Source organism: Gossypium raimondii, chromosome 3, assembly GCF_025698545.1.
Source record: "Gossypium raimondii isolate GPD5lz chromosome 3, ASM2569854v1, whole genome shotgun sequence".
NCBI lineage: Eukaryota > Viridiplantae > Streptophyta > Magnoliopsida > Malvales > Malvaceae > Gossypium > Gossypium raimondii.
Genome location: NC_068567.1, coordinates 23882026 through 23898484, shown reverse-complemented (window position 1 = coordinate 23898484; position 16459 = coordinate 23882026). Strand labels below are relative to the sequence as shown.

Genomic DNA, 16459 nt, shown 5'->3' with positions numbered 1-16459 from the left:
AGAATGAATAAGCTTGATGCATCTGAAGAACACAGATCACCGAGATAATGAAAGAATCCACCATTCTGATATTGATCCTTAATTAAATTTAAAGCATGTTTCATGCGTATTATGTTAGGAGTTGCTTTGGGAGCTATTTTGGACCCCCAAACACTTTGAACCTTTTTTAAACGCTTAACATGATTTTTGGAATACTAAAAATTGATTTACCTATTTTTAATCATTTCATACAAATTATCTAATATATATTTTCTCAAAAAAAAGTCAAGTATCTTGCTCCATAAATGTTCAGGTGGTATTTCTCATCCATACCAATTGTTGGGACAGGTTAATGGTATTACATAAGATGCATGGGATAACAAATTAATAATATATTTCCAAATATCCAATTATTTATTAAGTTGTTATATTAAACTACATTATAGTAAGAAAAAAATCATTTTAGTCCTCCATTTAATTTTTCATCTTTTTAACCTTTAAATTTGTATTTTTTTGTCAATTTACCTAAAAATAGATGAAAAAGTTAATGTTTGTTAACTTTGCTAATGTGACGATTTACGTGTATGTCACGTTAGTAATTGATTAATTTTTAAAATTAAAATATTAAAATATTTTAATTTTTATATATTTTAAAAATTATATATATTTTTGAAAATTTTAAATTACAAAAGTTAGTTAATTACTAACATGACAATTCACTTGTATATTGCATCAACGAAGTTAACAATGCTAACTTTTCATCTTTTGAGATAATTTAACAAATAATAAAGTTTAAAAGTTAAAACATACAGAGAAAATTAAATTAATGGCTAAAATTATATATATATATTGTAAATTTGAAAGTCATGCCTAAAAATTATATATTTTTAGTTTTTATTGATTTTATATAAATATATTTTAAACGGGTGAGAGAAAACATTGTTTTTTAAATATTTTTTTAACAGAAGATCAATATTTTTTGGTTCATGTATTAATATTAATTTATGGTTATAAATAATTATAATAGCACTTGTTCCATTCGCTAGCCATTTGTTTGTACATTTCGTTTTTGATTTTGATGTATTGCTGTCCCTTTCTCTTAACCACCTCTCCGATCTCCTTCGCTTCAGAGCTCTCTCATCTCCCCCATTTCTTTCCATTCAAGCGTTCTGTCATTTCTCACTCATTGAATGCTATATTTCTCTCTAACTTTGCCTTCGTCCGCCAGCTAAGTAAGATCTTTTTTCTTCTTCTTAAAACAAGATTGTTGAATTCTTTTCTTTTGGGAATCCGGGTCTGTCTTTCTTGAGATTTGGGAAACCCTTTTGTTTCATTGGCCACTGATGCGAAATGGGTTGTTATGTAGATCATAGCTTTCAGCTTGAATTTTTGAAAAAGCTGTAATTTGAGTGTTAAATATGCATAGATGTGTTGGTTTCTTTGTACTTGAATGATTTACTTTGATGTGATGTGTTGCTCTACTGTGAAACTCTTGTACTTCTCTGAGCCGAATGGGGAATATTGATTGAACTGATGGTGAAATCTTTTTAATCGTTAGTTTGGCATATACATTGGATCAATTCTATAATGGGTTTGAAGTTGTTTATAGAGAAAAGGGCTATTGAAGATCTTGAAGTTGTAAAGTTTTCATTGTTTTTGGTTGGGAGTTTGTTGAATGTTGGTGAGATAAGATGGTAAAAGGAAGATGCCTAGTTTCAAAAATTGTACTTTGAATACATTGGCATTATGAATTGATTGAGATGGTGAATAATTTTAGTAGGAGTACATCATTTAACCGAAGGGCGTTGAATGCTGAAAGCCCGAGAGTTTTGAATGTTTCAAGCCCCAAAGCTTTGAATGTTCTAAGCGCTAAACCTTTGTGTTTCACTAGTTCTAGAGTTTATCATAGGTTGGGCTGGGTCTCACGCTTGTTTCCTGTCCTTATTCTCATTGGGGCTTTGATTTCTTTTATTATACTACTTCATGGGGGTTATATATATGTTCTCCCTAGTCTGAGTCAAGCATTTTATGGACATGGTGTGTTAAAATTCAATGATTCAAGCAACGTTTGTGATATTTTTGATGGAAGCTGGGTTATAGATGATGATTACCCATTCTACAATGCTTCAGATTGTCCATTTGCAGAACAAGGATTCAATTGCTTGGGAAATGGCCGGAAAGATAGAGATTATCTCAAATGGAGATGGAAACCAAAAAATTGTGATATTCCAAGGTTTAATGTTCACAATGTTCTGGAAATGCTCCGGGATAAAAGGATAGTTTTTGTTGGAGATTCTATGAGTAGAACGCAGTGGGAATCATTGATTTGCTTGCTCATGACTGGAGTAGAAGATAAGAAGAGTGTTTATGAAGTTAATGGCAATAAGATAACAAAACGGATCAGATTTCTAGGTGTTCGGTTTACTTCCTTCAATTTTACCATTGAGTTCTTTCGCTCAGTGTTCTTGGTGCAACATGGTTGGATGCCTAGACATGCACCAAAGCGTGTTAGGTCAACCCTTAAGTTGGATAAATTGGATGATGTTAGCAATGAGTGGATTAATGCAGATGTTCTTATATTCAACACTGGACAATGGTGGGTTCCAGGGAAGCTCTTTGAAACGTAAGTTGCCTTCTGTCTGTCTATAAACTTATATCATGACACAGATTCAATTTCATGTTGACTTCTAGAGAAAGATCCTCTAATTTCTGGGTTCTCATGAATGATTTGGTAGCACTTACAAAGCACTGCTGTAATCTCTTTTGCGTTGTCATTTTCCAAATTTATATAATTTGTGTAAATGATACTCTGTATTTTGGATTATATATGTTTTTCCCTTATTCAAAGTCCGCATTATTGAATCTTAAGGAAAGGTTTCTTTTTTCCCTTTTCTCTGCCTTCCTTTCTCCTCCACCTTCCCTTTTTAGACCTTATAGAGTGGAAAACTAGCTGTGGCAGCAGCTTGTGGAAGGTTTCCTAGATAGTTGGCCTATATGTGTACTTTCTATCTTTTACTTTTTGTGCAGCATTTTTACTATTGTCACTTTTTCCGATGGATGTCTGAATTCTGACTATGAAAGGATGCTTTAGTGGAGGAACACTTACCCTGTTGCACTTCAGAATCAGGGCAAATTATGAAACCCACAATTGTCCCTGCAAATAAGTCATTTTAGTGTTTTACTTCTAGGAGACTACCTGAATTGGGATTAGTCTACTTCAATTAATAGTATTTATCTCTTTTTTAGGTTGCAATGATTCAAGTATTTGGTACTGTAAGGTTTGGCCGCAAGTGAAGAGTTTGAGACTAAACTTTTATACAACAATAATTAATGAGAATATTTCATAGTTTCTACATGAATTCTTATGGTGCTTCTTTTTCAATTTGAATCTCTACAACTGTTAACTTGCAGCTTTTTCAATTTAAACTAATGCTTGAAGGGTTCAATTCATAATATTCTAAACTGAAAGAGAATACTGGTCAGACCTTACCGGCCTTTGTTGTATTGTAAATGTGTTTTTTCTGACTATTTAGTATCCAATTAACTTACTATGACTAACTTAAAAGACATTTCCTAGATGGTTTTACATACACATGTAAGAAAATTTCCTAATTTTCTTCTTTTGCAGTGGTTGCTACTTCCAGGTTGGGAACTCAGTAAAGCTTGGAATGTCAATTCCTGCTGCATTCAAAATGGCATTAGGTACTTGGGCATCATGGGTTGAGAACACGATTGACACAAACAGAACACTTGTCTTTTTCAGAACATTTGAGCCATCACACTGGAGGTAACCAATGATACTATGATGCTCTTTCTTATGTTCTTTTGTTTTGCTTTCATCAAGTATAATTTTGGGGGAAGGGGGAATTGAACTCAGCCCTTTGAGCAGGAAAATGCTTGTACCAATGACTGAGTGGAACTTTCAGCTGCACCATGATGCTATTTCAAAAAGCACACTCAAAAGGAAATCCTTTTAGTTGCTAAATTAAATAAGTTTTATATCCTTATTTTGGATTGTCCTGTTGTCAGTGGCATATATGCATATTCATTTTTTGAATGCCATTATAAGCTATTCTCTCCCTCTTATCCCTTTCGCATCCCACAAGCAGATATTATGTTGCTCTTTTGCAGCAAACTACCCTGAATTGGCTTGTATGTACAATTTGAACAACTTCGCAACTTGATATCTGCTTCACTGTTTCCTAATTTTGTTTTCATTCTTCATTCTTCTGATAAAAAGGCTTTAGAGTTGGGTCTATTTCATGGGTTCCTTATGCGGTCAATTATCTACATATTATCTATTACATTATTTGCTTATTTGGGTAATTTCCAAATGAAATGTGTTTGTCAATTTGTAAACCATTACTGTTTTCTGGTTTCTGCATCAGTGAAAAATCCCGTAGGTTTTGCAATGTGACCCAGAACCCATTGTTAGAAACTGAAGGGAGGGATCGAAGCATTTTTTCAGAGACTATATTTGAGGTGATAAAGAATATGACTGTTCCTATAACCGTTCTGCAAGTAACTTCCATGTCAGCTTTCCGAAGAGATGCACATGTGGGTGGGTGGAGTGACAATCCAATGGTACCTGATTGTAGCCATTGGTGTCTTCCTGGCTTACCTGATATCTGGAATGAAATTTTCCTCTGGTACCTGCTTGCCGATTATGGACTTCCTGCAGTGAATGGAAAGCAGTGTGAGTTCATTCTCTTTCTGATTTCACTTCTTCAGCTTCTTTCATTTGTAATTTATGCAGTGCACAGTTTGATATGTATGTTCCAACCTGAATGCAAACACTTAAGAGGCTTGATGACTTGATCATAATTAATCGCTTGCTTGTGTTAATTTATTACTATATGCTATGTTACTTGGGTTCTGGTAAGTATAAAATATGGATGTATATCTTATATGAGTATGGCTAGACTTTTTAAGGTTTTCCATGTATTTGGAGGTCACATTGTCATATGTGCCTGACACACTAGCATAGGACAAGTGTACTTCAAGAAAAATGAAGAGTGAAAGCAACATAGGCTATATGTTTTTCAAGATTTTTATTTGTTGTCCTTGCTCCTGGAAATCATTCCATCTCTACAAGCAGAGTTAGGAAAGAAATGTTTTATGTTCTTAGATGGTATCCATAACATGAACAGATTCTCTCAGTGATTGATTAGAGATGTCAAATCAGTAGCCGTCTTGGGTTTGGTTTGGATTACTTTAGGTTGGATTATTTTGGGTCTAATGGACGTCAGTTCATATTTTGGTTCTTGTAATTTTTTACTCTAGTCATTTAGGCTTGACCCTCAAATTTTTTGGAATTGGATCATTCTTAAATCTACTTTTAAAGTCAAACCAAATTGGATCTTGAATGAATTGAGTAGACAAAGTCTGATTTTATCAATAGTAAGTAAGTTGTTCCATTTTGAATGAATTGAGTAGACAAAGTCAGATTTTATCAATTGTAATTAAGTTGTTCCATTTTGAATGAATTGAGTAGACGGTGAGATTTTATCAGAACATAGGTAACATTGCAAATGTTGGGATATGAGCCCAAAGTAGTTGATTGTATTTTTAAGAGTAGTTTCATAAATAGGAAAAATAAAAAGAATTATAATATATAATTGTGTAAACCGAACTTAATTTATAATAATATTTTTAATGTTTTATATAATTAAAAGGATACTTGTGATTAAGAAATATGATCTTCAAAGGTTTATATGTTTTATATTAGCTAGTTTGGAGTAATTTTGGTTTGGATCATTTTCGTTTCCAGTTTATTTAGGTTTGAATTATTTTGGATTTAATTGTTTTTTAGTTGAAATCATTTAGGTTTGAGTTGATCTAACGTTAGTGTTTTTTTTTTCTGATCATATGAAATTGGTTCTAATTCGGGTTTGAACAAATTAGGTGAGTTTTGGGTACTTAGATCAGCTTTGATAGCTATATGATTGATGCAGATTGGATGACCCATGATTGAACCCTCTTCTGCATGCACCTTCTTCGCCGAAACACGAAATGAAACATGGATTGAAGTTTCTTGGCTCACATCAACCAACCAGTATGACAAAGCACCCAATTTTTATTTTTGATTTTTACAGAAGATGTAGAGTAACACGTATAAAGCAATTTGTGAGAGAAGCTTATATTTTTTTTGGTGTTTGTTTGTTTTTCATTCATTGTTGCCTTTTCCTTAACCCCCCCCGCCCCCCCCCCCCCCTTTTGTTCTTTTACATTTAGAAGGTGAAGGTGAGAAAACAGCCAAAATTGGGTATTCGGATGTAACAAGTTTGTCCCTTTTTGTCTGTTCAGATGTCAAAATTTTGATGATTCACACATAAAATAGATATAATCTTGCTGTTGTACTTGTCATTAGTGTCCTTTTAAGACATCCTGTTGAAGTTGAGCACATCATATATTTAAACATTTAAAATTTTTGTTTAATCCATTCTCGAATGGTTTATTACAATTCTGCTTCATTGAATTTTAGTTTTGAATCAAAATGCTGATCAGAAAGTTTACAACGCAATTCCATTGCTTGAGTGGGTTTTCACTCTTCAAGTTCTTTGATTTGGACCTCCTGCTATTCCAAATTTCTGCAACAAATCTCCCATCATTGGTTCATTTGTACAAAATCCTGACCATTTTGATCAGAGGAAAAGGTAACACGCCAATCATAACACCCCCAACTTTAAGAAAAAAAGAACAAAGAGAATCTCCAAATAATACTAGATTTTGTCCATGCATAGCAATTAGTATATTCGTTGATTGTGTTTCTTTAAGCTATATTATACCTATTACTCGCTAAAATTATGGGTGAATTTTTTTTTTGTTATTTTATTAAAAAAAAAGTTATAATGTTGGTTAATTATTCAAAAATTTCCATTCAAGTCATTAAATTATTCAAAAAAAAATTATTCAAGTTACTAGGCTATTAAATATTTTTTTAACGTTCTGCTAGTGAGTTCCAAGAGACGATTTGATGGCTGTTATGAGTACTGGATCCAAGTCAATTTGACGGTCAGTGTCAAAGATCGAATAAAAAAGCTGTTTGAATTTTGGCTCGGAGATTTGTGACGTCTAAAATTGTTTCATGAAAAAAATTGAATTTTAGACTAGGGGAAAGAGAGCTTTCAATTGGTATATGCAGTGTAGCATCGGTTTTAACAACCTAATAGTTTATATGAAAACTTTTGAATAGTTTAATGACCAAAGTATAACTTTTTTTAATTAAGTGATAAAAACAACATACCCATAATTTAGTGTCTAATATTACAATTTACCTTTTATTTATTGTCTATTTGTCAATATGGGCTCTAACTAAATATGAAGTCGAATTAGGTTAAACTTTAAATGCGAGGTAAGCTCTCCCAACATTATTTTTTCATCTACAATATTCAAACTCAAGACATGAGAGAAAATCAAACTTTTATTATTCGATCCAACAAGTGTTGGTAGTGTAAATTTATTTTTATTTACTGTTTAAAAAAAAGAAAAATAAACAATAAACAATAAACAATAAATGATATTCCTAGATATATGTCGGTTTTGGGCTATTGGAATTCCAAAGGCTTCCACAATTTCCTTCATTTCCTTCTCTCCAACAGTTATTTGAAAACCAAGCTTAAATATATATATATTAATACCAAACAAATATTTATTTTAATGAGTTTTAGTTACCATCTATAATAAATAATTATTCTAAGAAAATTTAATTAAATATTACCTTTTATTTTTATATTTTAAATTTTAAGATATTATATATGTTATATCCCCATCCATGTTAGTGTACATGGCAAGCCAAAAGATGCTTGAACAATAAGCCTACCACTAGCAAGTTGGGAGGTCACCGTAAGCTTACCATTTCGGATGACTACTAAATAGTAAGCCTGCCACCAGAAAGGAGGGAGGTCACTTGTAAGCTCACCATTCTAGGATGACTACTTGGGCAATAGATGGCCTGATCTTCATTGGGAACATGAAGTTTTCGGTCACCAAACATTACGTGGGCTCAACTGCTTTATTGCATTAGAGTCAGAATGAATGGTAACATCTGTCCTGTCACAGATATCCTTGTCCCATCGAAGACATCCCCTCACACGTTCTGTAATGATGGCTATATGGCATGTCCAACACGTTAACACCATCTTACATGAGACCCCTACTTAGACATACCTCTAGGAACAATAAAGAATGGATCGACTTTTCAAGAATACTAAGCCTCCACTTTGTTAACACTTTTTCAGCCTTCATCTTTTACATTCTCTTCTCACAACCATCAATAACCTCCAGCTCTTCACTCCTACAGGGTGAACCGACTTCCATAGCAACCACCATTCTTTCTTCCAGACTTATCCTTTGTTGTACCTCGATCAACAATAGGTGCGTGATCATGGACAACATGACTTCTTAATCTCGAAATGACACCCTAGTCGATCAAACTAACGGATCAATAACCCGGTGACTAAGTCAACTCTTCTAGTTCACTCAACACTTACATCCCGCTTATCTTAAGTATTTCTCCGGCTTGAACTTTACATAAACCCTTCTTTCTGCCTCTATTCCTGCTGGAACTTATTTGCAATACCCAAGCATCCTTCTCACCAACTTATAACAGTTGGTGAAGTCTTTGAAAGGCCCTTTAGCCACCAACCTTACCACTCATGTTACACCAATAGCAACCGTTCTTCTAGTCACCTCAGCTCTCTCGATAGCTACATTGCCTCAATCGCAACCTAGCGCGACTCTTCCTGGGCCTTTTGACCATATAGTCTGTTGCTTGCAAGAAGCAGTAAAATGTTTTACAGTTGCACCCTCTCCACCAACCGTAACTCCCATTCAACTAGACTAGGGTTGTCACTAAAAGGCACCGTGTCTGACTTAGAGACTTAAGAGAAACTAGGACATCTTAAAGAGTAATTCTCTAGCAAAGATGTCGCTCAAGGAGCAACAATATATCTTTGACCAAAGAAATACTTAGAATAAGTAGCTTATCGTGGAATTGAGAGTGCGTGGAAGGTCTTAAGACAATAAAGTATCGAGCATAGGAGGACGAAGCTTAATCCGCGCTCTCAAGAAGTACTTGAGTGGGTTTTCACTCTTCAAGTTCTTTGATTTGGACCTCCTGCTATTCCAAATTTCTGCAACAAATCTCCCATCATTGGTTCATTTGTACAAAATCCTGACCATTTTGATCAGAGGAAAAGGTAACACGCCAATCATAACACCCCAACTTTAAGAAAAAAGAACAAAGAGAATCTCCAAATAATACTAGATTTTGTCCATGCATAGCAATTAGTATATTCGTTGATTGTGTTTCTTTAAGCTATATTATACCTATTACTCGCTAAAATTATGGGTGAATTTTTTTTGTTATTTTATTAAAAAAAGTTATAATGTTGGTTAATTATTCAAAATTTCCATTCAAGTCATTAAATTATTCAAAAAAATTATTCAAGTTACTAGGCTATTAAATATTTTTTAACGTTACGCTAGTGAGTTCCAAGAGCGATTTGATGGTCATTATGAGTCTTGGATCCAAGTCAATTTGATCGGTCGATGTCAAAGATCGAATAAAAAAATTTGTTTGAATTTTGGCTCGGAGATTTGTGACGTCTAAAATTGTTTCATGAAAAAATTGAATTTTAGACTAGGGAAAGAGAGCTTTCAATTGGTATATGCGATGTAGCATCGGTTTTAACAACCTAATAGTTTATATGAAAACTTTTGAATAGTTTAATGACCAAAGTATAACTTTTTTAATTAAGTGATAAAACAACATACCCATAATTTAGTGTCTAATATTACAATTTACCTTTTATTTATTGTCTATTTGTCAATATGGGCTCTAACTAAATATGAAGTCGAATTAGGTTAAACTTTAAATGCGAGGTAAGCTCTCCCAACATTATTTTTTCATCTACAATATTCAAACTCAAGACATGAGAGAAAATCAAACTTTTTATTATTCGATCCAACAAGTGTTGGTAGTGTAAATTTATTTTTTATTTACTGTTTTAAAAAAAAAGAAAAATAAACAATAAACAATAAACAATAAATGATATTCCTAGATATATGTCGGGTTTTGGGCTATTGGAATTCCAAAGGCTTCCACAATTTCCTTCATTTCCTTCTCTCCAACAGTTATTTGAAAACCAAGCTTAAATATATATATATATTAATACCAAACAAATATTTATTTTTAATGAGTTTTAGTTACCATCTATAATAAATAATTATTCTAAGAAAATTTAATTAAATATTACCTTTTATTTTTTATATTTTAAATTTTTAAGATATTATATATGTTATATCCCCATCCATGTTAGTGTACATGGCAAGCCAAAAAGATGCTTGAACAATAAGCCTACCACTAGCAAGTTGGGAGGTCACCTGTAAGCTTACCATTTCGGGATGACTACTAAATAGTAAGCCTGCCACCAGAAAGGAGGGAGGTCACTTGTAAGCTCACCATTCTAGGATGACTACTTGGGCAATAGATGGCCTGATCTTCATTGGGAACATGAAGTTTTCGGTCACCAAACATTACGTGGGCTCAACTGCTTTATTGCATTAGAGTCAGAATGAATGGTAACATCTGTCCTGTCACAGATATCCTTGTCCCATCGAAGACATCCCCTCACACGTTCTGTAATGATGGCTATATGGCATGTCCAACACGTTAACACCATCTTACATGAGACCCCTACTTAGACATACCTCTAGGAACAATAAAGAATGGATCGACTTTTCAAGAATACTAAGCCTCCACTTTGTTAACACTTTTTCAGCCTTCATCTTTTACATTCTCTTCTCACAACCATCAATAACCTCCAGCTCTTCACTCCTACAGGGTGAACCGACTTCCATAGCAACCACCATTCTTTCTTCCGTACTTATCCTTTGTTGTACACTGTATCAACAATAGGTGCGGTGATCATGGACAACATGACTTCTTAATCTCGAAATGACACCCTAGCTGATCAAACTAACCAGATCAATAACCCAGCTGACTAAGTCAACTCTTCTAGTTCACTCAACACTTACATCCTGCTTATCTTAAGTATTTCTACTGGCTTGAACTTTACATAAACCCTTCTTTCTGCCTCTATTCCTGCTGGAACTTATTTGCAATACCCAAGCATCCTTCTCACCAACTTATAACAGTTGGTGAAGTCTTTGAAAGGCCCTTTAGCCACCAACCTTACCACTCATGTTACACCAATAGCAACCGTTCTTCTAGTCACCTCAGCTCTCTCGATAGCTACATTGCCTCAATCGCAACCTAGCGCGACTCTTCCTGGGCCTTTTGACCATATAGTCTGTTGCTTGCAAGAAGCAGTAAAATGTTTTACAGTTGCACCCTCTCCACCAACCGTAACTCCCATTCAACTAGACTAGGGTTGTCACTAAAAGGCACCAGGTCTTCAACCTCATGACTTAGAGACTTAAGAGAAACTAGGACATCTTAAAGAGTAATTCTCTAGCAAAGATGTCGCTTCAAGGAGCAACAATATATCTTTGACCAAAGAAATACTTAGAATAAGTAGCTTATCGTGGAATTGAGAGCTGCGTGGAAGGTCTTAAGACAATAAAGTATCGAGCATAGGGAGGACGAAGCTTAATCCGCGCTCTGAAGAAGTAATAAGTACGACAATTTAGAAGGTCTCTGCATGCACAATGCCAACCTCGTGACAACATCCCAATGCTCTAAAGGAAACATCATCTCCGTGGAAGAACAACTTAAGGTTTTCAACGCAAAGCTGATGCAAGAAGTAAAATAGGGAAGATCAAATGAATCTGTTTAGAATTATTCCAATGAACCATTTGCACCCGAAGTTCTGGAAAACCACATCTCCAATTCTTCCAAGTTTTGAAAGTTCTTGTACAATAGATTGGGGGATCCAGAACACCACTTGGCCTGATATAGCAAACACATGAATATACTGGGAGCATTTGATGGAGTGAAGTGCAGAGCCTTCTCCATGACCCTTTTGTATACGATCCATCAATGGTACCTATCACTATTTCTGTTGGAAAATCTGATTTAATAAATGATTTTCTATCACAACGAAAAATTAAAATTTTGAAAATCGAGCTGTGACCTCCTCTCGACATGCGAACGTCAAGAGTGTAAAATCGTGTAAAAATATAAAGGTAAGAGTTAAGTGCGGTTTGTAAAAGCCCATTTTTTAGTAGTGTTGGAAATAATGGTATTGAGACCACAATTTTGATGAGATTCCGTAGATATATCTAATTAATATATATGAGTTAAGTATATTATAATAGTGAATCGTGATTTATTAGATTTTATTAATAGGTCAGTTAGTCAAGGTACAAGTGGTTCGTATCGAAAGTCAGTGGTTCTGGGGAATGAGGTCAATTTTTCAGTTTCTCTATTCTGTTCTCTATGTTGTGACATCAGATCTCCCATGTTACGACATAACGTCCAGTATTTACCTGAAATGCCTTCTAATGGTATCCTGCACACTTACGAAGTACGTTAGCTCTCCCTTAGGCCTCATTTGATCCTTAAGGTCTATAAAAGACTCAATGTGCACATTTTATTGGATGTAAAACTAAAGAAACTTACTTAAAACATAACAAAAATACTTGTATTCAAGCTCCTTAAATGTGAAAACTAGTTTAATCTACTATCCTGAATTACGGTAGATTAGTGACCACATTTAAAAATTTCTATTTCACCATTAATCTTCATGGTTAATTCATATTTTTCTAAATCAATGGTGGATCTTGATGTAGCTAGAAAAGGTCTGCCTAACAGAATGAGTATCTCACGATCCTCTTCAAAGTCTAAGACTACAAAATCTTTTGGAATAATAAAGCTGCGTTCCTTGACTAACATATCTTCCAATACTCCTTTCAAATACATTGAAGACCTGTCAGCAAATTGTAGTGTAATTTGCGTGTCCTTAAGGTTCCCTAACCTAAGTTTTTCACATATAGATAAATGCATTAAATTGATGTTGGCTCCTAAATCACATAGGGCTCTATTGAAATGGATGCTCCTTAACTCTATGGGAATTGTAAAACTTCCCGGATCATTTAGCTTTTAGCGAACCTGTCTAGATATAATAGCATTACATGAAGCACTCATATTAACATTTTTACTTGCCTTAATTTTCCTACGCCTAAAAATGATTTCTTTTAAAAATTTGGCATACTTAGGGACTTTCTCAGTTAGTTTAATTAAGGGCAAGTTAACATTTAACATTTGAAACAACTTCAAAATGCTTACAAACTCATCTGTATCTTATTTTTGTCTTTCTTCCAACCTTGAAGGGAGTGGTACCTATGTGATGGCAGTTGATTCTTTCTCCAGCTTAGCTACTGGTTCAGTTACCTCCTCTGGTTTTAGTTCTTTGTTAGCCTTTCGGGGGTCCTCTTGAAGGTTTTCGACACTCTTTCTTGTCTCCTCTCGTGTTAGATTTTCTGGGCTACTCAAGACTTTGTCCGAACAGAGCGCGATTACTTTCACATGCTCCTTCCTTTTCTTTCGAGGATTATTTTTAGTATTACTAGGGATGCCGGTGCTAATTTGTATTTTGATATCTCTCATCATACTCATCAATTGGCTCATCTAACCTTCCAGTTTAGTCAATTTTTTTGTTGAGTTAGTGCACTTAGACTACACTTGCTTCACATATATTCTCATTGGCTGCATTTCCCCCTCTATCCGATCCAAGATTTGACCACATACAGTATAGTCATTTGGGTTGGTCCTTTCTGAAGTTTCTGTAAATAAGGAGGTTGATAGTTAGCATTTTTGACTTGATTAGAATTATTACATCCTCCTTGATTTCCTCCCCATCTTTGGTTCGGGTGATCTCTCTATCCAGGATTGTAAGTATTCGAATAAGGGTTTCCACCCCTATTTCTAATGTAGTTCACGTCCTCGGTTGGATTGTTGATATAATGGAAAAGCAGTTTGTCCCCTCCATATATGAATAGTCTACAATTTGTAGACTCTATGTAGTTGATTCTGTCCATTAATTGCCAATATCTGTCATCCTCTTGGACAACCTTTACCGTAAATGGTCTCTGGCCATATGTATATAGTTCATTTGGTCACTGGCTGGAGTTTATTACCTTATTTTCTATTAATTTGTATGCATCCTCGTACGTTCGGTTTTTTAAGGCTCATCCTGTTGCTCCATCCAATCCTAACCTTGCGTGTGCATCCAGCCCATTATCGAACGCTTGTAGTCCTTGGGTAGTCCATGATGTGGGCATTTCTGGATTAGTGTTTTAAAACGCTCTCAAGCTTCAAGAAAACTCTACTCGTCTAGTTGTTTGAAAGTTGTAATCTCTCTCCTTAGCTGGACCATATTATTAATAGGAAAGAAATTTTTTAAGAATTTTCCTACAAGCTCGTTCCATATTGTGATGGACCCTGGTGCCTACGAATCTAACCAAAAAAGGCATTATCTATTAATGAGAAGGGTAACAACCAAAGACGAATAGCATCATCCATGACCCCGTTATCTTTAGAAGTGTCACAAAGCTGAAGGATCTGATTTAAATGCTGACTCAGGTCTTTCATCATCTTTCCTCGAAACTGTAAATTATTCTAGGTCATTTGGACCATAACTGGCTTGATTTCATAATTACTGTTGCTATCGGCGGTTCCTAAGAATTATTCTTTCTAGATCTGTGACTGGCTCTATAGTTGTTCCCCTACTATAAGTCATACACTAAACCCAAATAGAGTAAAGAAGTTAGTAAAAATAAGAAAATAAAATCGTAGCTATAATTTAAAAGTTTCCTAATTATTCTATCAAAATGAAAACATTAACATCAAATTACTGAAGTTGCCTCCCCGGCAACGGCGCCAACTCTTTGATCGCCTCCAGATGTACCAACGTCAAGAGTAGAAAGTCTACACAATATATATTAAGAAGGCGGTATCCGCAAGTATACGGGTTAGGTTGTAATATAGTTACAACGGAGTAGGTGAGTACTTCGAGGATCATACCCAAGAGAGGCGAGCATTAAGTTAACTCTAACTTAAGCAAAAATAGATCTAATTAGTACTTTAGATAGATTATATTATGATGAAATATAAAGAAAGGTTTTTGGGATTTTTGTAATAATAATACTAAAAAGAAAATAAATAAATAAATAACGAGAAATCAAATAGAAAAATCTGTCAAATCTGAGCATGGGTGATTAGCTCGCTTCGATAATCACAACCATTGTTTCAAGTTTTCTTGTTCAATCAACTAGCCAATACCCTAGCAAGATCTTCTAACCATCCACTAGAATAACAAGTCAGCAAGAACTACTTATCTTTCGACCTCACAGTCCAAACTGGTTAGAGGTTAAGGTGTTCACAGATAGGCCATACGAATTTTGAGTTAATTCCTACCTTAAAGACTTCCTAGGGTCGTCAAGCCTAGGGTTTAAGTTCTTCCTTTATCGAACACCTAATATGCTAAGAGAACCTTACAAAATAGTTAATTAATCATACCTCCACTCGCTAATCCTTCACAGGGGGATTAGTTCCTCATAAATCTCATAAACATTATAGACTTGATATATAAAATAGATATGAGTAACAATTCAAGAATATAAAGTTTAGAAGAAGCCTGGTTTGTATTGAATAGAATGTCGAATCCTCACAGAGTTTGATCAAGTTCACAAATCTTATCTCTTCCATAAAAGCAAAGAACAAAACTAAAATAAAGCTAAAGCCTAAGGAAAAAGAAAAACTAAAGACTAAAACTAGGAAGAAAATTATACAATATAAAAAGTTGTCTGTAACATGTGTTAAATGAGCCTATTTATAGAATTAGAGTGGTCGTCGTCCTTAACCCTAGGTCAGTTGTTCTCGTGTTTAATTTTTCATTATATGGGCCAAAATGCCCTTGACTCGTAATTATTTCCCGTACAGAGGTGGTGTTTGTTGGAAAATCGGGTTTGGAAAATGCAGCAGAAAAAAATTTAGGGAAAACAAAGTTTTAATTTTTTTCCAAAATAAGATATTGGTTGTGATATTTAAAGTAATAAACACTTAATAAAAATTCTACCTTTTCGATTCGTTTAGGATGAGCGCTTCAACCGAGTAGTCTTCTCCACTATCCTCAAGCTCACGTCTGCCGAGTGTGGGCTCACTTCGAATAAGAAAATTTTCACAAAAATTACCTGTGGGGTAGTTTCACAATTTCTCTAAATTTTTGGGTCAAGTTGTAAATCAGAAAAATATCTCTAGAATTTTTTTGAAATAATCTCTTTAGAGAATTTTCTCTCTACAACTTTTTTTTGAATTCAAGTGTGAAAAATAATGACCCAAGGCTCTCTTTATATAGGGAGAGTTTACAGGGTTCAACTAATTTAATTTAATATTATATTAAATTTATCAAGATTATCAATTAATTTATCAAGATAAATATTATATTAAATTTAATATTAAATATTATTAAAATAATAAAATATTTATCTACAAGATAAATATTAAATTAAATTA

At 34.2% G+C, this 16459-nt stretch overlaps 1 protein-coding gene and 1 non-coding gene across 2 annotated transcripts; both read left to right on the top strand.

The window, feature by feature from the left end:
• Positions 1–1026: 1026 nt before the first annotated feature.
• LOC105793901 (protein trichome berefringence-like 7) lies at positions 1027–6417 on the top strand. Its single transcript, XM_052628217.1, has 4 exons — positions 1027–2602; positions 3608–3766; positions 4368–4675; positions 5884–6417. Exons 1-4 carry the CDS (start codon positions 1740–1742, stop codon positions 5922–5924), a joined length of 1371 nt encoding a protein of 456 aa, XP_052484177.1. The 5' UTR covers positions 1027–1739; the 3' UTR covers positions 5925–6417.
• A 7791-nt stretch (positions 6418–14208) lies between these two features.
• LOC128040190 (small nucleolar RNA R71) lies at positions 14209–14314 on the top strand. The gene has a single exon (XR_008194848.1). It is a non-coding gene; the product is annotated as a small nucleolar RNA R71 (small nucleolar RNA).
• The last annotated feature ends 2145 nt before the right edge of the window (positions 14315–16459 follow it).

What these genes read in the sequence shown, in the direction of transcription:
- LOC105793901 (XM_052628217.1), top strand. Translation starts at nt 1,740, where the DNA reads ATGGTGAATAATTTTAGTAGGAGTACATCATTTAACCGAAGGGCGTTG. An exon ending in CCAGGGAAGCTCTTTGAAAC is followed by an intron (nt 2,603 to 3,607) that starts GTAAGTTGCCTT and finishes CTTCTTTTGCAG; the next exon opens with TGGTTGCTACTTCCAGGTTG. An exon ending in TGCAGTGAATGGAAAGCAGT is followed by an intron (nt 4,676 to 5,883) that starts GTGAGTTCATTC and finishes TGAACAAATTAG; the next exon opens with GTGAGTTTTGGGTACTTAGA.